Genomic DNA, 27848 nt, shown 5'->3' on the forward strand with positions numbered 1-27848 from the left:
GTCAGAATTCAGGTCAAACAGCTCAACTATGGACAACATCATTGCGGTGGCTCACCTATCCAAACAAGTGATCCAACGCAAGCACCCGGCCCTGTTTTGTAGTTTTATAGACTACAGCTTGGCCTTTGACAGGGTAGATCGAGGCAGGTTCTGGGGAAAACTGACAGTCGGGGGGGATCCCCATCAAGCTCTTGAAAGCAATTACATCTCTTTATGAGCGGACTTGGGTTTGGGTCAAAACAAGCCGATCAGTAGTTAAATCAATAGTAAAAACCTAAAACTAGCTCAAACAGGGCTGTGTTTTGGCACCCCTGTTGTTCAATCTTTCCACCACGGATTTGGGTAACACTTTAAAAGAAGCCAGCGTAATGGCCCCCAGCTTGGGCCTGGTGAGTCTTTCAACCCTCCAGTATGCAGACGACACAGTAGTAATGGATCATATCAGGGTGGGGCTCCAGAGAGCCCTACATGAACTGCATAAGTACAACAAGGAGGGGGCGTGGCCACGGCGGCAACCGTAATGGCCGCATCGCTTTGAGGCTCCTCCGGGCGGGCACCCGAAGCGGACGAAAGAGAAATGTACCCGCATCCCCGCTACCACTGACGGCTGTGTCCAGACTCCAGATGATTAGAGGCGGCCCGCGAGAGTTTGCCAAGCTGCGAGGACGGCTGGTCGCGTCAGCCATGGCGGAGGAGATCTGAGGCCTCCGGACCTCGGCGCCATCTTCCCTGCGGCGTAGGTGCTCCGGGTAAGTGCCGCTCGGCCGATTGCGGCCGCGGCTTCGTTCCTTGCTCCTGCCCCTTGCTGCCTAGCGCATTGGCTCGCTGCTACTGCTCGTTCCCGTTTTTTCCCCGTTTTTCCGGGCTCTTGGGTGCGGCTGCGGCCGTGGGCCTGCTGGAGCTCGGGAGCCGGGGACTAAATTTTGGGCTCAGGCGGAGCTGGGGGACGTGCTGCGGGCGTGAGAGGGGGGCAGGGGCGGGGCGATCTGCGTGCCTGCTGGACGGTTTGGGGGCTCTCCCGGGCACCACGTTGCAGCCCCGCCGAGTGTTTGGACGGCGTGCCACCCTGCCTTGCAATCACGAGGCCTCTACCTACTGCGCTACAATAGGGGTGATTCCCGCCTGCAACCTGGAGCTCCATCTTGCGCTGCCTGCCACTGACTGGTCGCTCCTGCTTCTGCTCCTTTGGCTACGGCCTGGACACTTGCCTGTTGTGCTGCCCAAGATCCCTGGCATTGGTGGTCTATAGTTCGGCCTGTTTTACAATTGATCCCTGCTCCCCGCCTTTGTCGCAGCGACTGCGACCTCGCCAACTGTCCTCCACGATGGTGAAGAAGGACCCTGCTCAGAGGACCCTTCATTTCGACAAGCCTCCTCCCCCGGCTACCGACCCCCCTCCGGGTGCTGCATCGGGAGCTTCTGTGGCACTAGATACTGGTGACGCAGCGTCCATGATGGCCGCCATGATGGGGGAGATGCGTGCAGGCTTCAAGGCGCTGGACACTAGGTTCGACAGTCTGGAACAGAAACTCTCTGCCATTAACTCCACGGTGCAAGCCCATGATAGACGCCTGGATCTTGCGGAGTCTAGAATATCCGACTTGGAGGACGGGTCCTCCAAAGCTCTGAAGCGCCTGGAGAGGGTGGAAAAGATTCTGAAGGATGTCGCCATTAAGAACGAGGATTTGGAAGCGCGCAGCCGGAGGAATAACATCAGGATCCTTGGCGTGGCGGAGACTACAGCCACTGGCCGGTTCGACACCTTTGTGGAGAAACTCCTTATTGAACTGTTTGGCAAGGACACTTTTACGGCTGGTTTTGTTGTGGAAAGAGCACACAGGTCCCTGGGACCCAAACCGCGTTCTGGTCAGCTTCCCCGACCCATCATTGCCAGAATAATGAACTTTTGTGACCGAGACGCCGCGCTCCGGGCGGCACGTGAGATGGGTGAGGTAAGATGGCAGGGAAACAGGTTGTCCTTTTTTCCGGATTATACTGTTATGGTGCAGGAGGCTCGGAGGAAGTACACCAGCGTCAAGGCGGCGCTCCGAAACCTGAGCCTCAAATACAGTATGCTCTACCCGGCCCGGCTGAAGGTGGAGGCCTACGGCCGGTTCCGTATCTTTGACTCTCCAGCTGAGGCACAGGAATTCTGCCACTCGTACAAGAAGGGGCCTGGATCGGCCGTGGGCTCCAGACCCACCTCTCCTCTAATTCATGACACGCAGGCGAGCGATGATTTGTTTACTGGCGCTGGGCAGGGCTGAATGCCCCTATCGCTCTAGTTCTGGTTCATTCTTCTCTTTGCTGGGATGACTTACAGTTCTTCTACTACCATTCGTCCTTGACTTTCCCGACGTCCCGTTGGGTTGCCCGCTCGGGGGTTTGCGTTGCTTCCCCCCATGGCGCGGGCCGTGATGTTCTGTTTCCTTTTCTTGGTTTTACTAGATTACATTATGCAGCCAATTTCGTCTGTTTTTCCCATTTTGCATTTATTGTTCTGCATTGTTGATTTGCAACTGGTGGGGTTCTGCCTCTCGTGGGGTGTTGGGAGGCTGGCTGGTGGGTTAGGGGGGGGGGTTGTGTTTCTTCCTTGTTTTTTTCTTATTTTGGTATCTGATTGTGAGACACAAGACAATGGTTTGCTAAATGGCCTCTTCTTGCCCACGATTCTTGATTTGACTTTATGGCCCGGATAGGATTGCAGACTGGCCCTTCTAGTTTAACATTATTGACATGGAATGTCCGCGGCTTGAATTCCACCCGGAAGCGGAAACAGGTTCTACAGTACGCAGCGAGGCATAATGTTGATGTGCTTGTTTTACAGGAGACACATATGGCTCAGTCTGACACACCTTCATTTGCACGGGGTTGGGGTGCCCATAGAGTGTTTTCATGCTTTAGTCGATATGCACGGGGTGTAGCAGTCTTGGTACACAAACGTATTCCCTTTGTCTTGACGGGTAGCAAGGTTGATGGGGAAGGGTGATATGCGATTCTACATGGGGTGCTTTTTGGTTATAAGATTGCCATTGTTGGGGTGTATGGTCCTAATGTAGACTCCCCGGCCCACCTTGAGGAACTGCACCTGTCTCTACTACACGCAGACATTGACCTGCTGGTGATGGGGGGAGATTTTACTTTACTGATGAACCCCGGCAGAGACAGCACATCTATCTCCCCTGACCGCAAACCGCTATCCCGCGCTGTGATGGCGGATATTTGCTCCCACTTTTCACTTCAGGACATAGAGGCGACGCGACACACTGCCTCCCCCTCCTTTACGCACCATTCCGGTTACCACAACACGAGCACCAGGATAGACTACTGGCTCCTTTCTCCGGGCCTGGCGGGCTGGGTTACTGGTCTCCGCACCCTGCCGCGCACAATCTCTGACCATTCTCCTGTGGTGCTGGCGCTTGCGATTCCTAGGTTGGGTGGGTACGAACGGCAGTGGCGATTTCCTGGGCGCGCACTTGCGGATCCAGTTTTCACTGAGGGGATCCGCTCTGCGATCGAAGACTACTTCGACCTCAACACTGGTTCGGTGACCACATGGGCCACGCTATGGGAGGGATTCAAGGCTACTATAAGGGGGGTCTGCATTACCAAACATGTCGGTGCGCTGCGTGAAATTCGAACCTCCCTGACCCGATTAGAAACTGACCTGTTGGCTATTGAGTCCCAAATTCTTGCTGATCCCTCCCCAGACAACGAAGCAAAACGCATTGAACTCCTTTTGAAGTTCAGGGACGAGGCGGACAGAGAGCTGAAATATCTGGGCAAGTATCAAACGGCGCGCTAGTACGGTGAGGGGGACAGACCTGGCAGACTGTTGGCCCAATTGCTGCGCCCACCTCGGCAAGCTGCGTACATTACACAAATACAAGACGACGATGGCACGCCACTCTGCACTACTCCTGCCATTTGCAACACATTCTTGACTTACTACAAGCGTCTTTACAAGTATGCCCTTTCCGACGAACGCCGTGACCCCGGTCCCTATATTGATGAAATAGCTATGGTCTTCTTGGAGAGATATATGCAGGATTTCTTGGCGCATCCCATCACACCCGAGTTGATCGTGGAAGCGATAGACTCGCTGAAGGGATCTTCAGCACCGGGCCTGGATGGCTTTACGGCTGATTTCTATCAGACATACAAAGAGGAGCTCGTGCCCATTCTGGTTGAGGTCTATGCCGAGTCTTTGGAGTCCGGTATTCTCCCTCCAACGCTCCGTGAGGCGGTTATAGTCTTGTTACCCAAGCCGGGCCGCGACCCAACGGTTTGCAGCTCTTATCGCCCGCTGTCCCTCCTGAACTTGGATTATAAAATCCTGGCTAAAGTGCTCGCACTGCGGCTTGCGCTGCTGGTGAACTCTATTATTTCGCCAGTACAGTCTGGCTTCGTCCCTCAGAGATCAACTTCCCTTAACCTTCGCACTCTTTTCTCGGTTCTGCACAGAATTGACCCTGACATCCCGGCTGCTGCGGTCTTTCTGGACACCGAGAAGGCTTTTGACACTCTAGAGTGGCCCTTCTTTTTGGATGTTATGCGTAGGATGGGCATGCCTGCAATGTTTGTGGCGACTGTTGAATTGCTGTACACAGCTCCCACGGCTCGCATTCGCCTTAATGGCACCATCTCAGATAGGTTTACCCTGCCCAGGGGTACGCGACAGGGGTGCCCCCTGTCCCCCTTGCTTTTTATATTGGCTATGGACCCCCTGGTCCGACACTTTCAAGAGAAACATTTGCACAGGGGGCTCCAGTTCCGCACCGGGCCTCTTCTGGTGTCACTCTACGCAGATGACATGGTTCTCTATGTCCGTACCCCTGAGTTCAACCTGCAGCCTTTGCTTTCTGAAATTACGCGATTTGGTGACTATTCTGGTCTTAGGGTTAATTGGCACAAATCGCAACTGTTCCCTCTCACCCTCGCCACGGCGAGATGGCCTTGCTCCCACCCGTTGGAATGGTGCGAGGACTCCATCAAATACCTAGGGATACATATACACTTCGATACTACATCCATTATCCGCCTGAACTATGGCCACGCCCTTGATTTTTTGGAAGATAACACTGATCGCTGGCTCCGCCTTCCTTTATCGATGGCTGGGCGCATAGCCATAGTGAAAATGGTGGTTCTGCCCCGGTTTTTATATCTTTTCAATAACATCCCCATCCCTCTAAAAAAGTTTTTTTTCACCCAATTGCGCACAGCCCTACTCAGACTGGTTTGGGGGGGGAAACGCCCTCGACTCGCCTGGAGCACGCTGACATTGCCTTACGAGAGGGGCGGATTTGGGGTGCCGGACTTCCACATTTACTACCTGGTGGCCCAATGCTCTTATTCCCACCCCTGGTACCACCCAGATGCCAGGATCCAACATTTAAAACCCGAAGCGGACGCAGCGCTCCCTGTGTCTCTAAATGCCGTGCTTCCCAAAGGCATCCCTCGCGACCCACACAACATACTCCCTCTCACCACAACGACTTGGGCTTGGGACAAACTCAGACGCTTGCTGCGCGTAGACATGCTATACTCTCCGGCCCTCCCACTTCCCAGCCCACATTGGCTCCCCATTACAGGCGAAACACTGATTAGCCGGACACTTTCTAAGTACCAACTGCACACGATAGGTGACTTCTTCCCTGATGGCCACGCTCTTTCTATTACTGAAGACCCCCGCTTCACCGACCGCACTTTTATGGACACGTTTGTGTTTGCAAGACTAAGGGCACTGCTGCGGGCTACATTCCCCACTTTCCCGTTGCCGCCTAATGACACTCTGGCCCTCACGTCCATCATCCAGAACCCTTCGGGGGCCCATGTTGTGTCTAAACTCTACAGGCTCTGCCTGTCCTCCCTTCCAGTGTCTGACGAGGCGGTGCGAGCCGCATGGGAGCTAGATCTGGGCATCCAGATAACTGACGACCAGTGGGGAGCATGCTGTGCCATGACCAGGGAAGTTTCAATGAACAGCAGGCACAAACTTATACATTTTAAATTCCTTCGTAGGCTGTATCACACCCCCGCGTTGGCCCACAGGATAGACCCGACTCGTCCCCATACTTGTCCTAAATGCAATGCCCCTCAGGCTGACTTTGCTCATCTTGCCTGGACTTGCCCGAAGCTGCATTCTTATTGGGTTGAAATACACGACACACTGGGTGCGATCTTGGGTCTGTCTCTGTCGGTCCTTCCGGAGATTGCCCTGATGGGATATATGTCAAAGTTTCCCCGCACGCTCCGCAAACTGGCATCGATCTGCTTCCTTCTGGCCAAGAGGGAGATCGCGCTGCTATGGTGCTCGAGACGTGCTCCCTCAGTTGCCGCTTGGCTAAGGAGTGTGGCATTCTGCAATGTAAATAGTGTGGAGTATTCTGACCAACTCCCGGCCTCCTCCCGCCCTACAGATATTTGGGGTCCGTACCGCCAATACATTTCACGGAAGACACTAGAGGCTCCCTCCCAGTCCCTGCATCCCAACACACCGACCGGGTGGGCTAGCCCTTGGATCCCACTTTCCGCGTTTCCACACTGGCTGTGCCTCTGCGACTGTTGGCCACTGCCTTTTTGATGTGGAGTTGGGGCCTGATAGACCGGGGCCCGATGTGGTTCCCGATAGTAGGGGTCTTCAGGCCGACGCGGGTGATAGTCCTCGTCACGCTAACACAGCCCACCTTTCAGCGCTTTCAGACGCATCGGTGCTGTATGAACTCATGCCGCTGGCCCAACTCATTCCTGGGTGGAATGGCTCCTGGTATACGTTTCCAGTGCGGAGGTCATTGGCAAAAATGCCGCTAAATGTGATACTGATAGATTTACTGTGCTAGTCTTGCAATCTGATTATCATTATTGTCGCCCCTTTTTATTCTTTCTTTGTTTTCTGACCTATTGGTATGGTTTACTTTGTATTTCAGTTGCTTTATTAGAAAATGTTTCTACTGTAACAGTTTTCATGCTGTAAGGTGCAAACCGGATGATTGTCTTGCTGTACCCATCCACCTGTTAATTGAGCTACTTACCTGCCGTACGTGCAGAATTTGTACCATTACTCTGTTTTCTTCATATGATACTATGGTTTGCACATCTGCCTCAATAAAGTGTTTAAAAAAAAAAAAGTACAACAAGGAAGACTGTCTGCTAGTCAATCAGAGAAAAACTAAAATAGTTGTAGTTGGAAAACACCCTCATAAAAAGCAAGCAACCTGGCAATTGGGAAGCCATCAAATAGGGACAACATCTGCCTAAAACTACCTCTAGGTCTGGATCTCAGAGAAAGCGTCCCTGTCTACACACATAAAACATCTAAGCGCAAAGATCAACGGAGTAATTTTTGCACGGAGGCGTTTAAGCCAATGCTTAACTAGTCCAACAGCGGAGCCCATGCTGACAGTCCTCAAGGCTAAACTAATCCCGGCCATCAACTATGGCCACCTGGCTTTTCCAGGGTCATTGGATGAAATAATAACGACGGCCCAGACAAAAGCCTACAAAGCAGTGATGCAAGTGCCAAGACCAGCAGAAAAGCCAGGCTATGATTGGAGTTTGGCCATAACAGACACAGTCTGGCATTACAGAGGGATCTAATCAAGTATTACATCAGGGTCCTCAAAGCCTCGGACAATACCCTTAAACTCCAACTGGGTTCGATCTTCAGGGAAATGTATTCCCCGTGGTACTTTAAGTTGAGCCAAGCACTTGGGATCCTGAAGATAGAAGCAGAAAGCCTGCCCCATACTCGAGATTTTGATAACTGCCTGGACAATTGCAGTGGAAAGGCAAGTTCGGGCCATCTCGTATGAAAAGGACAGGGCCTCGTGCCGCTAAAATCATAATACAACTGCATTGGACTCCTCTTACATCATTGGGAAAGCTCAACTATATTTACAAGAGGCGCGCTCATGTCTGGCACGTAGAAATATTCTGTTCATGAGGTTTACAGCACTTAGAATTTCGGATTTTACTCGAGCATGGGCCCGCAAGGATGGAGCAGCATCCTGCCGGTTATGCCCTCATTACAAGGAATCTTGGCTACATCTTCTGTGCTGTTGCCCCAAATTAGCCGGAAAACACCATCGGTTGCTACACCCTATTTTTAGGAACAGGGCACAAGGTCCGGTGAGGATGCTTCAGACTGGCGCTTTCCTGATGCAAGCACCCTGGTGAGAGTGGCGAAGAACACCTCATTAGACAGGCACTCGGAGGACTGCCACAGTCCCTAGAGTCAGGGGCTCCGCCAGAACCCTAATCAGGAAAACAGCCTGGATCAAAAATCAAATTGATGGACCAGGACAACAACAAGCCACCAAAGAGTGTTTCAGTTGGGCTGTGTAGACGGAAAGTCAACACCTTAAAATTCACACCCCTTCATGCAAATAAGGGGGTTGCCGAAACACCACAACAATAGAGGAGTGAGGAAATGGGACCCTCCCCTGATACGCTGTATTTGATCATTCTCTGGACTGTGCCAAAGGCGGGGCACAGAGCAGGGCACCCTCAAAACCCTCATAGTCAATGGTGCCGGACAATGACTATTTTTTCCAGCTTTCCATGTTTATCTAAAAGAGACATGAACTCACATATTTAACAAAGAAACGTGAGAGTTCGAGTCAGGAGTGCAGGGGAAAGCGGCGCAGATTTTTAAGCATTTTTTCTTCTGTAAAGATTTAAAATAATTGAACGGTTAATAAATTACTTACTAACTATAGATGTAATGGAATTGTGTCTTTGCATTTGAAACATGTATTGCTTATTTGTAATCCATAATTACATTTTCCACCTCATAATTACATTTTAAAAACATTTACATAGTGTGTTAATATCATCATAATATTGTTGGTGTTCGCATTTTCAGTAGCCTCCTCTGTAGCCCTCCCTGGAAGACCCAAGTTCCAGCTTCTAATCCTCAATTTAAAGGGTGACATATCTGGCATGATGGAAGATTGCCTTCTGTCGTGTGTGCAGTTAGCGTATTATAAATGTCCTCTAATGCGTTGAATCATTACGTGAAATGTGCAGATGTAATTGTCTTTTTTCCACTTTGGTGAGCAGAAATGCTTTTTAATCAAACTGTATGATGCCCTGTTTACTTGACTTCTGTTTAATCCACTGGTATTTTACGTTTACTTTGTGTAGCACATTGTATTCAGTGTATGTTACACTTTTTGTTGTAACGTGAATTGTATTTTATGACCAGCATTGACCTGCTCGCCCGCATGTTTTAACTTTTTTTCTTGTGAATATTTGACAAGAGTGACTTAAAGCTGATAATTGTAAGTCCTGCTAATGATGTCTTACTGTAACGCCTGTCTCATTTCATTTTTACTGTTTAGTCATTGAGGAAGAAGTATTTCAGTAACCGGCCTGCACCAACACCTGGGACTCTTTTGCCAAGGCCTAATTGTTCTGTCGAAGCTTTAAAGGAGCAGCAAAATATTGCTCTAGGTATCAAGAGGAAGATCACGGAAGGAGCAGACCAAGGTAAATTGACAGACTTACCAAATCCAAACATTTTTGCACTATTTTTATGTTTACTCTTTGTCAACTTTTTTTCTATATTCAAAATTCATTAACCAGTCATAAGCTGTGACTTGCAGTTAATTAAAGTAAAAAACGTGTATATATGTATATATATATATATATATATATATATATATATATATATATATATATATATATATATATATATATATATATATATATATATATATATATATATATATATATATATATATATATATATATATATATATATATATATATATATATATATAGGTCCTTTCGGCTCCATCGTTATTCTCTGGTTTCCCATGCACTGATGGGACCACGTATTATTGCATTAAAATAATGGGTGCAATTCAGAAAGGCATTTACTAATTTGTGTAATAGTACTACTTTGCATACTCATAAATACACTTCACATTGGTACAGGCGTAGATCTACAGCTACGCCCTCGCAAGTCCTCTTTCTTCTGTGCAGAGTTCTGCACCAAAAGGGTGTAGATCTCTATACATATAGTCCTACATTTTAGGTATAAATTGGGGTGTGCCAAGGAAATGGGGAATATCTACTATAAAATGGGAGAAGGAAAGCGAAAAATAAGCTTGGGCAGTGGAAGGCACATACAAAAACAAAATGCCAAAAAGGAAAATCGGTTTAAATTCACAAAAGTTACACCCATATCTAAAAACAGGCCCAAATCTACTCCAGCCAAGTCTTGGAGTAAGTAACACACCACACCATTCGCAGGTACTGCACAAAATCACTTATGAGTTAATGGAATAAGTGAATAACACTACCAGCACCAAAATCTACAGAAAAGTCTAAATTAAGGTGAAAGAATGGATTTACAACTTTAGACATTCCAGATACCCATGTAGATCACATTTATAGAAATGCCAAACAAAGTAAATTCAATTAGAAACACTAGCACTGCAGCCTGCGCCGGCCCAGAAAATTAACGTCTTGGGCACTCCCACTGGGAAGAAATACACAAACTGCCAAGAAGAGTGAAGTGGAGCAAAGTAAACACAACAAACCTGGCTTTCTGGAATTCCAAATGGCCACGGGATATTAACCAAAGCACTGGGGTCCACACCTTTCTACAATGGCCAAAAACAAGAATGGCTTTCCATAATCTGCTACAAGGGGAACCGACGGGCAATCAGCAAGGCGATCATCTAATGGAGCATCCTCCACAAATCCGTTACAGCAAGACTGTGAAACACAGTAAGAGACTTCTTAGAAAGGCCACACAGCAATGCAAACAAATCAGGAATATGGAGCAACTTTGTAACCTAGCCTTTGCAAGAACACACCATGAAAGGCTAACATGACAACATAAACTATAACAGGAAACGCAATAGCACCATATTTTCAAATTACTGAGCCAATCCAATTGGGCTAAGGTTCAGAAGTACATCAACAACTTAAAAGGGTTGCTCGGTGGACAAACGCAATGTTGTATTAGCTGCTCCGTGGATGTATCACGTAAACAAATTGTACTGTAATCTATCACCCAGTGCAAATGTTTGTGTTTGGGCCTTGTATCTGTAAACTCTGGCACAGACTCCATCATTTCCCCCACCTTTCAAGGCCAATGATCTGGAACAGCGTATATAACTCCTCTAGAACCCGTACGGCTCATAACTGGGTTGCAAGAATAATGAAGAGAATAAGACTAGATGATACTCCAGGTCTGAATGGGCTTCCAGGATCCCTGTTTAAGGAAGTCCTCAAATTTTGGGCATCCTTGCTGTCTCCACTATTCCAATACTGTTTAAGATCAGCTACAGTCCCACAGTCCTGGCGCAGATCAGTTATACATCCTATACTCAAAAAAGGCGATAATACAGAGCCATCTAATTACCGAATGATTGTCTGAGTAGACATCAAGGCAAAGATCTATGCCCAGTGCCTTATTACAGCACCTGGAAAGCTGGGTCAGGGGCATTCTGCCATGCTAACAGTCTGGCTTTAGGGAAAGGGCATCCATCATTGACAGTATCGTGGCATTGGCATTCCTGGTAAAGCAGCCAAGCCCCCCCCCCCCCCACTCCCCCCCCTTTCGCATGATTCTTTGATTATACTGCTGCTTTTGATGCAGTGAATCTACAAATCTTGTGGTACAAACTGTAAGAAAAGAAAATTCTAACATTGGTGGACAGTGGTGAGGATAGGACTTGTTTGTACTTTGCATACAGTGATGGGTGTACACTACTTCCATATCGCAGACCATTACAGAACCAAATACTGTTTTTAATTTTTCTATTCTTGTCCCATTAGGGGCCTCGTTAAGAAGGAGGAACTCCAAAAGGTTCGAAGGGCCTGGTTGGAGAAGGGAAAGGCTGGTGATCACACAGATGAGGGGGATTATACTGTGGATGAGGAGGTGGAGAGCTTTCATGAGGATTTTGCGAATCAGGACCTACCTGGGAAGAAGGCACCCTTTGAGGACAAACAGCAGTGTTTCTTCCAGAGGAGCTGGAGGACAGGCGGGAGGCCAGGAGGTATCAATTAGAGATGGAAAGGCAGAACGAGAGGCAGCTTCAGAAGGATAAGTTGGCAGTAGAAGAGAGAAATGTGATGTAGGCTTAGAAACTGAGCTTGAAGCAGTTGGACTTGAAGGCAAAGTCCCACACAGATGGTGGCAGCATTTCATCAGTGCAGTCTGAGACAAGGGTGCACATGCCAAACAATTTAAGGAATGAGCATACCAAGGGGGACAATATCCAGAGATGGGTTCAGGGCTATGAGGCAGCGCTTCACATGCATGGGGGCCCTGAGAGAAATTGGGGGACAAAAATATGTAATTGCTTCACAGTGGAGGGGAGGGACACACTGCTAGCCTCAGTGAAAACACAGGACGTCGCCTACCCTGAAATGAAGGCTGCTGTCCTCCCCTGGTATGGTCTTACCCCAGATAAGTACAGAGATCCGTTTAGGCAAAACAAGAAACTTGATTCCCATACATGGCTTGATTGTGTAGATTCTTTTTGCAGAGCACTAGATGGTTGGGTTAAGGGCAGGGAGATAACAGATTATCAGTGACTGTACTATTTGATTGTATGGGAATAGCACTTGTCTAGTCGGTTTTTCAGAGCTTCCTCTCTTTTTCACACCATTCCAATATGGCTGCCCCATTACACACCGAGTGCACGATAGTCCTTCCTCTCTTTTTCCTGACCATGTGATTCATCCAAAATGGCGCCCTGTTTAGCCCTACTTGAATCAGTGCTCCTTGAACACTCTCGAGTACCTGCTATCACGCCAGGAACCCCACGGCTCCACACCGTTATTAGTCCCAATCAGTACCATGTGTTCCAATCCCGGACTCCACACACCATTCAGTCTTGCTTGCCCACGAATGTCTGAAAGAGAATGATGAATTGTCTATGCCTTAAATTCGCTGTCGCACTGTAACTTTTTTGTCAAATGTTTGTCATTGGTTCTTATAGGCCATATTTCTTCCTTTTTTCTCCTTGTTTTTATCCTGACAGGCACAAACATGTTCTGAACCATGCAATTGTTATTTTCTAGTCCTGATGATGATCCCAGTTTACCATGAGCAAGGCATCGAAACGTCGACATTTCTAAATAGAACCACAAATGTCCATTGTGCCTAACTGTTGTGGTATCTATTCTTGGTCAAAACCTGCTGTTATTTAAAACTGAATGCAGGTGGCCAAAGCTCAAAGTCTTTGCCTGTATTTCTGTTTTGGTTCGATTTTCTGTATTGTTCCCCCATTCCCCCACACTTCCCGGTTCTTTAAAGGTACAGGCTTGTGCCTCACTATTTATGCTGTTCAAAGTATTTCTGACTTTATTCTCTCCATTGTAAAAATAAAACTCCATTGTCCGGCTGGACACTGGATGGCTAGAGTTAACCCATCGTTGGTTATATTATAATTATTTTGCATACATGATTATTTGCTTAGGACCTTTGTTCCTTGAAATAGAATTGTTACCCGAGGTCCTCGGCCATTATTTCGGGTCCCCCTTGTCTGTTTGAAAATAGCACTTGATGGACAGAAGGCTTACTGACCCCAGAAAGCTTGCTCAGGAAGCGGACTACTGGCTGAGTAGCAGGAATCGCCAAGACGTTGTATGGAGGAGACTTTGCCGAAAGTGGGCAGGGTCCCCGGCTGCCCAAAGGGGGAGGGGGCGGTAAAAGTGGTGAGTTCTCTAAAGGACCCCCAAAGAATTCCCAGGGTACGGATTCCCAGCTTCCCATAGAGAAGAAGTTTGTTACTGCTTGGAAGGCCTGGAGGGAAGGATCATCGGGCTGGCACATATTTCCTACCACACAGCATTGCCCCAGGTCTCCCAATAAAAATGGTACCTCACTTGTGTGGTTAGGCTTAGTGGCTGCAACAGGAAATGGCCCAAATCATACTGTGGGGACTTCAAAATTACCTATAACAAAACTACCTGGTTTTGGGGGTTCTGGCACTAGGCTCGCCATCTAGGGAAACCTACCAAATCCACACATTTCTGAAAACTAGACACCCTGGGGAGTCCAATGAGGTATGGCTTACGTGGATCCCCCATCGTTTCCCTACCCAGAATCCCCTGCAAACTTCAAATTTGACTGAAAAACCCCACATTTTCTACATATTTTTGTGTGGAATCACCGTGGCGGCACAAATGTCCTACCCCACAGCGTTCTCCTTAGTGTCCCGAGTAAAATGATACCTCACTTGTTTCGGTGCCCAATGCAGAGTTGGCTAAAAACGTATTTTTAAAAAAATGTTGCGCTTCGAATTCTAGGGGCTCTACCATTATTCTCTATGTTTTGGGCTCCTCCCAGTCACAGGCCCTTGCCCCACCCACACAAGTGAGGCATAATTTTACTAGGGAGACTGAGGGGGAACGCTGTGGGATGGGACATTTGTGCCGGCAGGGTGATTCCACCCACAAATATGTGGAAAATGTATTTTTTTAGCTAAATTTGAGGTTTGGAGGGCGTTCTGGGTAGGAAAACATTGGGGGATCCACTCAAGCCATACCTCGCTGGACCCCCCCGGGTGTCTAGTTTTCAGAACTGTGTGGGTTTGGTAGGTTTCCCAAGTTGGCCACGGAGACCCAGGCCAAAAACCCAGACGACTCCCCTTGCAAAACCAGGTTGTTTTGTGATATGTCATTTTGATGTCTCCTTAATACATTTAGGGGTCTTGCCTGTCGCGGGTACTTGATGCACCCACACGAGTGAGGTACCATTTTATTGGGAGACCTGGGGGAATGCTGTGTAGAAGGAAATTTGTGGATCCACGCAGATTCCAGAACTTTCCCACACAGAAAATTGAGAAAAAAGGGATTTTTATCAGCTAAATTTGAGAATGCAGGGGATTCTGGGTAGGGAAATTTTGGGGGACCCATGCAAGCCATACCTTGCTGGACTCCCTAGGTTGTCTCGTTTTCAGAAATGTGTGGGTTTGGTAGGTTTCCCTAGATGGCCGCCGAGCCCGGGGCCAAAAACTCATGGGACCCCCCTTGCAAAACCAGGTTGTTTTGTGATAGGTAATTTTAAAGTCACCTCAATAGGTTTTGGGCCGTTGTCCCACACAAGTGAGTTACCATTTTTCTTGGAAGACTGTGGGGAATGCGGGGTGGGTGGGATTTTGTGGATCCACACAGATTCCAGAACTTTACACAACAGAAATGTGAGGAAAATGTGTTTTTTGACAAGTTATGAGGTTTGCAAGGGATTCTGGGTAAAGGAACCTGGTGAGAGCCAGACAAGTCACCCCATCCTGAATTCCCCTGGGTGTCTAATTTTCAAAAATGTATAGGGTTGCTAAGTTTCCCTAGGTGCCGGTAGAATTAGGGTTCAAAATCTACAGCTAGGCACTTTGCAAAAAAAGGGTCCGTTTTCACTGTGAAAATGTGGTGTGTCCACGTTGCGTTTTGGGCCGTTTTCTGTCGCAGGCACCAGGCCTACCCACACAAGTTAGGTACCATTTTATCTGGAAGGCTTTGGAAAACGCGGGGTGGGTGGAGTTTTATGGATCTATGCAAATTCCAGAACTTTCCGCCACAGAAATGTGAGGAAAATGTGAGTGTGTTTTTTTTTACAAATATTTAGGTTTGCAAGGGATTCTGGGAAACAGAACCTAGTGAGAGCCAGTCAAGTGACCTCATCCTGGATTCCCCTGGGTGTCTAGTTTTCAAAAATGTATAGGTTTGCTAGGTTTCCGTAGGTGCTGGCGGAGTTGGGGTTCAAAATCTAGAGCTGGGCACTTTGCAAAAAAAGGTCCGTTTTGATTGTGAAAATATGGTGTGTCCATGTGGCGTTTTGGGCCGTTTCCTGTCGTGGGCCCTACCCCTACCCACACAAGTGAGGTACCATTTTTCTCGGAAGGCTTTGGAAAACGCGGGGTGGGTGGAATTTTGTGGATCTACGCAAATTCCAGAACTTTCCGCCACAAAAATATGAGGAAAATGTGTTTTTTTGACAAATGTTTAGGTTTGCAAGGGATTCTGGGTAACAGAACCTGGTGAGAGCCAGTCAAGTCACCCCATCCTAGATTCCCCTGGGTGTCTAGTTTTCAAACATGTATAGGTTTGCTAGGTTTCCCTAGTGATAGGTTCCCCTAGGTGCTGGCAGAGCTGGGGTTCAAAATCTACAGCTAGGCACTTTGCAAAAAAAAGGTCAGTTTTCACTGTGAAAATGTGATGTGGCCACGTTGCGTTTTAGGCCGTTTCCTGTCACTGGCACCAAGCCTACCCACACAGGTGAGGTAACATTTCTTCGAAAGACTTTGGGGAACACGGGCTGGGTGGAATTTTGGGGATTCACGCAGATTCAAGAACTATCCACCACAGAAATGTGAGAATGTTTTTTTTCTTTTTTTTTTGTTGGTTTTTTTTACAAATTTGTAGGTTTGCAAGGGATTCTGAGTAATAGAACATGATGAGAGCCAGTCAAGTCACCTCATCCTGGATTTCCGAGAGTGTCTAGTTTTCAAAAATGTATAGGTTTCCCTAGGTGGAGGCAGAGCTAGGGTTTAAAATCTACAGCTAGGCACTTTACAAAAAAAGGGTCAGTTTTCACTGTAAAAAATAAACTATGTCCACGTTGCATTTTGAGCCGTTTCCTGTCGTGGGCATTAGTGAGGTACCATTTTTATTGGGAGACTTAGGGTAACACAGATTATCTGAAAGAAAAACATAGTGATAGATTGCTTACCTTAGAAAACCCCCCAGGCATCAGACTGGATCCGGAAAGTTTTCATCAGCGCGTCAGAAGGTGGTGTCATGCAGCTCCGTGTCTGTCGTTGGCGTCTTGGTCACCGAGATGACGTTGCGGGAGTTACTTAGACCTCGCCCTCGCGCGCTGACGTCAGTTCTTTCTTTTTCCGCGCCAACAAGCGCAGTTCCGGAGAGAGTAGTACCCCAAGTAATTTTTTACTGTGTTTTTGAGGCTTTTTGTCTCGAATTTCTCGAGTCGATCGACACCTGGTGTCCAAGGGATGCACGGTTACAAGTCTTTCGGGGAATGTGATCGGATGATGTTGGTGACGGACCCGCACCGTGTGTGTCTCTACTGCCTGGGGCGCGACCACGACCCCAAGTCGTGCCCCGACTGCTGGGCCATGGCGCCAAAGTCTTTGCGGGAGCAGTCCCGAAAGTTGCTGGAGGTCCGGCAGTCAGCTCCATGCCGCGCTGCTCCAGGTCCCGGTCCGGTGGGAGGTCGAGGGACCGGTCGCGGATCCATCACCATCGTTCTTCTGGATCGAAATCTTTGCACTCAAGGTCAGGTAAGACGAAGCACAAGAAGTCGAAGAAGCGCCATCGCTCGACGACTTCCCCACGCTTGTCGCGCAACGCGGCGGAGGTTGTGTGTGGTGCCTCCCCCGTGGCTCCGGCGGAGCCTACGGTGTCGCCGTTGGCCTACCTGCCCTTCCCGGGTCCATCGGCGACTCTGGCCCAGCTGCAGGAATTTCTGGCAGGCATGGCCCGCCTCTTTGGGCCGTCGGGCCCTGCCGTTGCGCCTTCGGGCAAAAGCACCGCATGCCTCTTGGGCAGTTACTCCCACTCTGTGTGGGATACAGTGGCGCAAGTGCTGCCTCAGCGCATTCCGTTCATCATTTGTTTGTGTAGCACTTTTCGCCCTAAGTGGGATGGGTATGCCTGGACGTGGGTCCCTTGCTCACTGTGCCACTGGATTCAAGCTAGCCTGGCTGATGGAGGGTAATACCCAGAAACCGGTGCCAGGATGCTTGTTTCCGGTCCAGCGTGGACCTGCCTTGTATTTGGTCTGGACTGTTCCCATGAGGCACAGGGTCAAGACTGATTTCCATATGGCTGGGTCTAAACTAGGCTAGGGTGGCATGGTGAGCAAAAGAACAATGGATTTAACCCAATCTCTTGACTGGGGGTGAATGTATGATTTCTTCAGCATTCCTTCCATCATTTGTTTGAGTAGCACTCAGTGCCCGAAGGAGGTGCTGACGGTGCTCTCGAAAGCTATTGCTGCGGGGAGAGATGCAGCCAAGTTCCCAATATGATGTGGCCTCGACATTGCCGACTCGCTGGGCAGAGTGATTTCCACGATGGTGGCGCTACGCCGCCATGCCTGTTTGAGGATTACTGGCTTCCCGGGGATGTCCAGAACACCCTGATGCACATGCCCCTTGATGGCATTCACCTTTTTGGCAATAAGGCAGATACCGCGTTAGAGTGTTTTAAGGACGCACGGGCTACGGCCAAGTCTTTGGGCCTGCTGGCCACTCGCCCTCCTCGGCCTTCTGCTTTTCGCTTTTTCGTGGCAACAGAAGGGGCGCCCCAGCACATTCGCTTCAGAGCCACAGGCTGCAGCAGGAGCAGTCTCAGCGCGGCCGCGGATGTGGGAACCGTATAGGTGGTTCAGTGGTCCAGCGGGCGGGTCAGTCCGCCTCCACCCCGGCCACCACTGCCTCAAAACCTTCCTAGTCCGTTTTTTCAGGCCCATCAAACGCCAGTGGGCGGCAGGATTCACCATCACCTCCCCCACTGCGCACCATCACTACGGACAGGGGGGTTTTACAAATAGTACGAAGGGTCTATTCCCTCCCCTTCAAGACTACTCCTCCAGCCATGCCACCCCAGTACCACCGTATGTCTGGGGATCACTTGGCACTTTTCCAACAGGAAGTTATGGCCCTCTTGGCCAAGTGGGCCATCAAGCACATTCCTGCGCCAGATGTAGGTCGTGGTTGTTATTACCACTACTTTCTGGTGCCCAAGAAGGACAAGGGCCTGCGTCCTATCTTAGAGCTCCGGATCGTCAATCACTTCCTCCTGAAGGAGAAGTTCAAGATGTTAACTCTGGCTCAGGTCTTGTCTGCCCTCGACCCTGGAGACTAGATGGTAGTGTTGGATCTGCAGGATGCATATTTCCATATTCCCGTCTTGCCGGCCCACCAGCGTTACCTGCGGTTTACGGTAGGCCACAAGCACTTCAGTTTACCTTGCTCCCCTTTGGCCTTACCAGTGCCCCTCGGGTGTTCACAAAAGTGATGGTGGTGGTCGCAGCTTATATGCGGCAGGTCAGGGGTTCCTGTCTTCCCCTATCTCGGCGACTGGTTGTTGACGGCTGGGTCGCCCAAAGCAGTCGTCTCCCACCTCCAGACTATGGCCGACCTCCTGCATTTGCCAGGGTTCTCCATCAATGTGCCGAAGTCGCATCTGATTCCCTCTAAGAAGCTCCTCTTCATCGAAGCGGTTCTGGATACGACGCTGTTTCGAGTCTATCCTCTCGAATGATGAGTCCAGGATAGTCAGGCTCTGTTTCCGGTCTTTTTGGCCTCTATCCTGGGTTTCGGTCCGGCTGACCCTGAGGCTGCTGGGCCTCATGGCCTACTGCATCCTGCTGGTCGATCATGCCAGATGGCATATGCGGGCTCTGCAGTGGGACCTGAGGTTCCAGTGGGAGCAGCACATGGGGAACCTGTCTGAGTCCGTCCAGATCTCTGAGGGCTCACAAACCGGCATTGGGTCAATGGTGATCCCTTTCCTTTCCCCAACCAGAGCAAACAGTGGTGACGGATGTGTCCCTGCTGGGATGGGGCAGTCACATGGGAGAGGCGGAGATCAGAGGCCTATGGTCTCCGGCGGAGTCCCGGCTCCATATCAACCTTCTGGAGCATCGGGCAATCCGACTTGCACTGAAGGCATTCCTTCCCACTGTCCGGGGAAGAGTAGTGCAGGTGTTCACTGACAACACCACCGCCATGTGGTATTGCAACAAACAGGGTGGGGTGGGGTCGTGGACCCTAAGTCAGGAGGCTCTGCGCCTCTGGACATGGCTGGAACATCAGGGCATTTCCCTGGTGGTTCAACACCTGGCAGGTTCACTGAACGCCAGGGCGGACAAACTCAGCCACAGGTGCATGATGGATCACAAATGGCGTCTTCAGTCGGACGAGGCGCAAGGTCTCTTTCAACAGTGAAGAGCCTTGGTTAGATCCATTCGCCACTGAAGAGAACGTGCAATGTCAGCAGTTCTGCGCGTTGGAATTTCCAGGGCGGCACTCGCTAGGCAACGCTTTTCATCGCAAGTGGAGTTGCGGTCTGTTGTACGCCTTTCCACCTATACCACTTCTACCCAGAGTGCTGAAGAAGATTAGGCACAACCGGGCCCAAGTCATTCTTGTGGCTCCGGCCTGGGATCGAAGAGTATGGTATCCTGAGCTACTCAGTATGACAATCGATTCTCCGATCCGACTGCCTCTTCGGGAGGATCTCCTGTCGCAGCAGCAAGGGGCGGTCTTCCACCCGAACCTATGCAATCTCCACATCCTTGCGTGGAGATTGAGTGGCGGCAGTTGATTCCTTTTGACTTGGCTCCTGAAGTTTGTAATGTTATTCTTAGTGGATGCGGCCCTCCACTAAGTTGGTCTACACCTGCAGGTGGAACAAATTTGTTACATGGTGCACAGCAAAGGCTGTGGATCCCCTTTCTGCCCCTATTTCAGAAGTTCTTCTGTTTCTTCTTTCCTTGGCCCAGCAGGGCTCTGCTCTGGGCACTATCAAGGGCTACCTTTCTGCTATTTCGGCCTTTCTCAGGCTCCCTGATCACCCCTCTCTTTTCAAATACCCTGTTGTAAATAGATTTCCCTCCTATTCCTTTTGTGATGCCACAGTGGGACTTGAACCTGGTTCTAACATATTTAATGTGCGCTCCCTTTGAGCCTCTTCACAACTGTCCTCTTCGTCTGCTAACCTTGAAGACTGCTCTTCTGGTAGCCATCACCTATGCTAGGAGAGTGAGTGAGCTCCAGGCTCTTTCTTGTAAGCCTCCTTTTCAATATGTCCATCCGGACAAGGTTGTGCTCAGGACACGTCCATCCTTACTGCCAAAGGTTATCACTGCCTTTCACATTAGGCAGACCAAAACCCTGCTCACCTTCTTTCCGCCTCCGCATCCTTCTAGAGAGGAAGAGAAGCTCCACCGTCTGGACCCAAAACGCGTGCTCTCGTTTTATTTGAACCACACACCTTCTGTGTGGTTCAAATAAACTCTGTGTAGGCTCTGTGTAGGCTATGTTGGCGCCAAAAAAGGTCGGGCAGTACACAAGCGGACTATCTCCCGATGGGTCGTCTGTGTATTTTAGCCTGTTATTCTCTGGCTAAAAAGGAAGCTCCATTGGGGCTGTGCGCCCATTTCACCAGGGTGACTGCAGCCACTACCGCATTGGGACGTGGTGTCCCCCTGCTAGACATCTGTCAGGCAGCTACGTGGGCCTCGCTGCTCACTTTTACTAAGCACTACTGCCTGGATGGCCAAGTCTGGAGAGACGGCTTCTTTGGCCGTTCTGATCTCCGAGACTCCCTGGTGTGATCTTGGTTCGCAAACCAACCACCAGGGTTGGTATTGCAGGGGTTTCTATTCTAAGATAAGGAATTTATCTCTATGTGTTTCTTTCAGATGAACAAGTTACTTACCTTCAGTAACAATATATCTATAAGAAACATTAGTAGTGATAGATTCCTTACCGCCCCACCCATCCTCCCCGTTCTGAAAACTGATTTCTAGGGTTAAGGTCATCCCTTTCAGAGCCCTACTTCCAAGGCTCCAGTGGTCAGTATCTTGCACGGCTCTGCGTTTTCTGGCGCGGAAAGTCGTGTACAGATCTGACGTCAGCGCGCGAGGCGGTGTCTAAGTTGCTGCCACAACATCATCTCGGCGACCACGACTCCAACGACGTATGCGGAGCCGCACAACGCCACCTTCTGACTCGCAGGGGTACTGCTGACAAAAACTTTCCAGATCCAGTCTGATGCCTGGGGGTAATTCTAAGGTACATAATCTATCACTACTAATGTTTCTTACAGATCTATCATTACCGAAGGTAAGTAACTTGTTCTGTAGAGCAACTGTTATTACCTATTGACTTTCGATGCATTTCTGACTTCCAAATGAAAGACAATGTGTAAAAAAGAAGTAGTTTTGAAAAATAACCGATAATTCTCATGCTAGTATGGAAACTCACAATTTCGGAAATGTGCAAATATCTACTGTTTCTAAACTCTATATTTTGTTCCAATTTCAGAAATACATAGGTGTCTTTCATACCCATTTTTCCATGTATATATTTTCCAAAATTAATTGCTATATACCCGGTACATAATAAACAAGCATTGGCATAGCTAGTAGGTCTCGCCTTTGGGACCTTATAAGTGTTTAGTTATCCAGCACAATAAATATCCTTGGTGCAACAACATCAACTGTTGCATGGCTGAACACTTATATGGTCCCAAAGGCGAGACCTATTGACTATGCTAATGCTTTTTTAACCTTAGGTTTGCCAGGCACATGTTCTACGAAGAGTCCTGTGGCTAGAAGTGGCTCGAGTCTGTTCCTACACAAGTTGAGACTCCTAAATCAATAAAAACAATTGTAAGTAAGATATTTTGGCAGCTCCATTAGCCAATAACTAAGAGAAATTTAAAGAGAAAAGGCTAAATGTAAGCCTAAGGTGATAGCGATTGACCCGGTGGCAGAGGATCTCACCTGGCACTGCCGAGGAGCTGTAGACACAGTTCCCGTTTTTTAAACTTCATGCGCTGCTGATTGCGAGTAGCTGCAATTTAAATTGTTACCTTTTATTTTTTCCTTAACCCACCTGTACTCAAAGTTAACAGGTCTGTCTAACTGCTCTTGCGTTTTTAGGGGCCCTGGAGTTCGCTGTGGGCTGTGCGCTGTGTGACGGGCTCCCGCGATCGCGGGCGCCATCTTGGCTTGGGTTCCTAGCCGAGCTTACTTGGTAGCCACTCCCCCCACGCTGCTCCCTATTTATACGGGCAGTATGCGTCAGCGCAGCGGACGGGCGCGACGAAGGCGCGCCGGAGTTGCGCCTGAGTTAAGCCCGTCTGCGCCCGTCCGCGGCTGGCGGGGGCCAGGGGCCTGTCACTCTGCCCCTTCAGTCACCAGGTACTCCCCGGCGGCCCTGCTCTCTCTCTGGCATATGTGTCTTCCACCCCCCAGAGTGTTAGAGCGCATCGCCTCACTTGGACTATGTAACTTTCCCTCCGCACATCCATGTCCGGATGTGTTACTCTTCCAGTCGTCTGATGCCCCACTACCCCTTGCTCACCCGTTACCTAGTTGCGACACTATCCCTCCTCGCACCTCCTGTTGCCCCCAGCCCACCACTACTGCGATCCTTCTTAACACCAGGTCTGCGGTCAGGCATCAGTTTGAGCTATTCCATCTGCTAGACTCCCGCCAACCCGACCTACTGTTTCTTACGGAAACATGGTTTAGGGATGATTCCCTTCCGAGCCTCTTAGCCATGCTGCCTCCGACCTACTCGGCCATCAGAATGGATCGCCCCGGGGGTAAGACAGGGGGAGGCGTCGCCCTGATTACCCGCACTGATTTTCACTTCCAGATACTACCTTCCTCCCCCATTTCCGCTGTAGACTGTTTAGTAGTCCGGTCCACTTCATTCGGGGTTCCCCTGACTTGTGTCCTCATTTATCGTCCCCCTCAGTCCACCCCCCAATTTCTCATTTCCATTGAGGACCTATTGGCCGCCTTAACAGTGAACAATTCGGCAGTCCTGGTTCTCGGGGACTTAAACTATTGGCCGAATGACCCGGCTGAGGACGCTAGATCTAAGGAGTTCACGGCCCTGCTTATTAGTCTCAATTTCCTTCCCCAGCTTGCTACATCTACCCACATCCAAGGTCATCAACTTGACCAAATATGGACCCTCAATATCCCAACCAACTCCCCCACCACCTCGCTTTGCCCCTGGTCAGATCACTCCCTTATCTCCTTTGCACTGGACCTTGGACGGCCGCCTAAATTTCCCTTGCCCAAAAACACCTGGGTCAGAAAATGGGACAAGGCTGACCTACCCGATGCCTGCTCTTCCCTTGCTGCATCTAGCCCTGAGCTCAGTGATCTTTCCCCTCCTACTCAGCTCACAGCCATCAACAACTGGCTGTTAAAGGCGTGCAACAGCATTGTTCCCCTTAAGAGAGTGGCTATTAAACGCGCCCACGCTGCCAACAGATGGTTCACCCCCTCCCTCAGGGACAAGAAGTTGGCGGCGCGCAGAGCAGAACGAGCGTGGCGACGCACTTATTGCCCCCTCCTCAAAGCAAAGTACTGCTTGGTACTCAATGAATACAAAAGGGACATATTAAAAGCAAAAACTGAGTATTTCTCTGGTAGAATTCTGGCAGCGGAAAATCAATCAAAGGAAATCTTTGCTACAGTACATGAGCTCGCTGCCTCCGACAGGGTGATTTCCAAAATCCCCTCGTCCCAATCACTCTGCAACTCCCTTAACTCCTTCTTCATCGAGAAGGTAGCTCTCATTAAGGCCAACATCCCTCCTTCATTCCCGACATCGACCACCGTTCACCCTCTCCCCTCTGCCCCACTCCTCACTCAGTTATGTTATGTTATGTTATGTTAAAATCAATTTATAAAGCGCTCGTACGCCCGTGGGCTTCATGGCGCTATAGGAAGTGTGAAGAATCCGTCCAACATAACACTAAGCTAACAATGGCTAATGGTAGGCTTGAGAGAACAACCAGGTTTTTAGTCCCTTGCGAAAGGTGAGTAAATCCTTACTTTGCCTAATCGGTAAGGGGATGGAGTTCCAAAGTGAGGCTGCTAGATGGCGAAAGCAGCAGCCACCCTGACGCTTCCTTTTAAAGCGAGGCACCTCCAATAGGGATTTTTGAGCAGAGCGCAGGCTTCTAGTGGGGGTATATTTAGAAACCAGACTGCGAATAAAGGCAGGGCCTTTATCTTGTGTGGCCCTGAAGATGATACAGCCAGCCTTAAAGGCTATGCGCTGGGAAATCGGAAGCCAATGTAGCTTTTCTAGTCCTGGTTTAATAGAAGACCATTTTGGCTGTTGTAGAATGAGTCTAGCCGCTTGATTCTGGACTAGTTGAAGTCTCTTCGACAGGCCCACTGGAAGTCCCAGGTAGACGCTGTTGGAATAGTCCAGACGGGACATGACCAAGGCAATAGTAACCTGGATTAAGGCAGACTGGGTGAGTAAGTGAGCAATTTTTTTTATTTTCCTCATTTGGAAAAAGCTTGCGGAGACCACGGCACCCACCTGGGTCTTTAAGGACAGGTCCGTATGGAGCGTGATACCTAGGCTCTTTACAGCAGTGGACCTTACAGGGGGGGGTGCCCAGGTCTGCTGGCCAGTAGTTGACACTCCAGCTGGATAAACTATTCCCGGGCAAAAGTAGTTCCGTTTTTCCCGGGTTAAGTTTTAGATGGTTTTCGTTCATCCAGCATTGGATGTGTCTCATGGTGTTCTGAAATTCGGACACAGCATCGGGAATGTTCAGTTGGAATAATAGCTGTAAATCGTCAGCATAATTGAACACCGTGACTTTAAATTTCTTAAGGGAATGAAGAAGAGGGCGGAGATAAAGATTAAATAATAAGGGGGACAATGACGACCCCTGCGGGACTCCACAGGTGGATGTATGCCTAGTGCCTATAAAGCTGCCTAGCTGAATTGCCCGAGTCCGGCCCTCGATAAAGGAAGTGATCCAGCTCAACGCTGGTCCTCTCAGTTTCCCCCCTTGACACGTGAAACCCTCCTTCCCTTACTGGCCCGGGTAAAATCGGGTTCACCTCAGGACATTGGCCCGGCATTTGCCCTGAAAGAGATCTTTTCTAGCTGCTACTCCCCCCCACTCACATTAATCAATCACTCCCTTAAAACTGGCATTGTCCCAAATGCGCACAAATCGGCAGTTATTATTCCTATTCTGAAAAAGGCAGGTGCCGACCCATCCCTGCCGGCTAGTTACCGTCCCATTTCCCTTCTCCCTTACCTGGCGAAGGTCTCACAGGCTCATGTCACCGGGACTCTGAGTTCCTTTGTGGAGTCCACTGGCCGCCTTTCCTCTCGTCAGGCAGGCTTTCGCCCGCTGCACTCTACCGAGAAGGTGGTAGTTTCGGTGATGGACAAACTGAGGGAGGGCATTGACACCTGCCTCCCCCAGGCCCTGGTCCTGTTAGACCTGTCCGCCGCGTTCGACACGGTAGATCATGACATCCTGTTGACCCGTGTCGAGGCGGCGGGCATTGGGGGTACGGCCCATGCCTGGCTCCGGTCCTTCTTAACGGACAGGGAGCAAGCCGTCCATCTGGCAGACTTTGCTGCCCCTCCTCGCAGGGTGACTTGCGGTGTTCCCCAGGGCTCCTCCTTGTCTCCCCTGTTATTTAACCTTTACATTTCACCCCTCATTTTTTCTTTACAGCAGATGGAGGTCTCGGTGTTCAATTACGCCGACGACCTCCAACTTATCTTTAACCTTTCCCACTCCTGCCCAGAATTTCCAGAGGGTGATGCTTTTCATCCAAGATTGGATGAACTGCAACCACCTCAAACTGAACCCCGACAAAAACGAACTGGTTTTGACTGGGAGTGGTTGCAGTCTTTGGTCCCCTTCCTTCTGGCCCCCCTCACTTGGTCCCCCTCCCCTCCCGGTTCCCAAGGTCAAAACCCTGGGTATCTTTATTAACTCCCAGCTTTCCCTTCACACGCAGGTTCACTCAGTGGTGTCTTCCTGTTTCTTTTCCCTTCGCACTATTCGGAAGGTCTCCCGTTTTTTTTCTGCCCCTGCCCTTAAGCTCATTCTCATGGCCATGGTGCTATCGCGCCTTGACTACGGGAATGTGGTCTATAATGGCGCCCCAGACTATCTGATCCGCCGACTTCAATTGATACAAAATCAGGCTGCCCGCCTGATTTATGGCCTCCCTAAATTTCACCATACCACCCCTCTGTTGCAATCTCTGCACTGGTTACCAGTGAAGGAGAGGGCTCTCTTCAAGTTGGGCTGCATCACTTATCAGGCCAGGTCAGGGACTGCCCCCGCTTTCCTTTGCGAAGCTATATCATCTTATCTCCCGGCCAGAGAGCTCCGCTCTTCTCACCAGGCCCTCTTGTCAGTCCCCCGCTTCAGGAAGCAGAAGTCCGGAGGGACGAGATTTGCGGTTCTGGCTCCATCCTTTTGGAACTCGCTCCCTTTTGCCCTTAGAGCTTCAACCTCCTATATGGAATTCCGCAGACACCTCAAGACCTTCTTGTTCTCCAGGTCCCTAGCAGTCTAGCCCCCTTCTCTGCCTCTACTAGTTCACCGCCGCCTAGTTAAGGCTAAGGAAAGGTTCCATCAGAAATGTTGAAAAATGCAATGCAGTTATGATTTCAATAAACAGGGAGTCTAAAAAATATTTTAGTTTAATAGTGCTAGCAAGTAAATTTTTTGTAGGAAATTCAGCCTTAAATGCAATAGCCTATAAAGATTTGGAACTGGACAGCGTTAACTTGGGATTTATTTTTATAGTTTTTTTTATAAAGGTGGCTGAACATAGAATTCTGTTCAGCTGTGCAGTTGAAAAACCAGCTGAAATGAATAAGTATTTCTTACAAACTGCAGTAGGTAGGCAGAGTGAAAAGACTCAGTAGGGAAGTAGCACTTAAGAAAAAGCTTAGAAATTAAGTTGTTTGTCAACGTATGTACTAGTGAGCTGTCATTGGGATTCCAGCGATTTGATAGCCTCTTGTATGATCATTCACTTCTTTGTTGCCGCCTTGTTGCAGCTTAGGTATCTGCAGATTATTTGTGTGCACCCAGACCCATGGCTACTCGTTAATACGTAGGGTATTTTCTATAAGTATTACATTTTTCTTGGAAACACTCCTTCATTCTCTTGAATGTTAACTGCCCCAATATAACTGGAAATACAGCTAAAGGTTTTCATTCCAAGTAGCCGCCTTTCCCATATAAAGTAAACTTCACAAAATGCTATTGCACACTCTTGGCGAAGGGCACACCACCTTGCATCTCTTCATATTTAT

The 27848-nt window shown here is 49.2% G+C and overlaps 1 protein-coding gene across 1 annotated transcript in view; it reads left to right on the plus strand.

Moving 5' to 3' along the window:
- The window catches only part of CDK7 (cyclin dependent kinase 7), a 212340-nt gene that overhangs the window by 177605 nt on the left and 6887 nt on the right, over window positions 1-27848 (plus strand). Inside the window, exon 11 of the mRNA XM_078677314.1 lies at window positions 9342-9489. Within this exon, the coding sequence (XP_078533440.1) occupies window positions 9342-9489 (148 nt within the window). The remainder of the gene's footprint in view (window positions 1-9341; window positions 9490-27848) is intronic.

The sequence above is a fragment of the Lissotriton helveticus genome, chromosome 2_1 (assembly GCF_964261635.1).
Source record: "Lissotriton helveticus chromosome 2_1, aLisHel1.1, whole genome shotgun sequence".
Classification (NCBI taxonomy): Eukaryota; Metazoa; Chordata; class Amphibia; order Caudata; family Salamandridae; genus Lissotriton; species Lissotriton helveticus.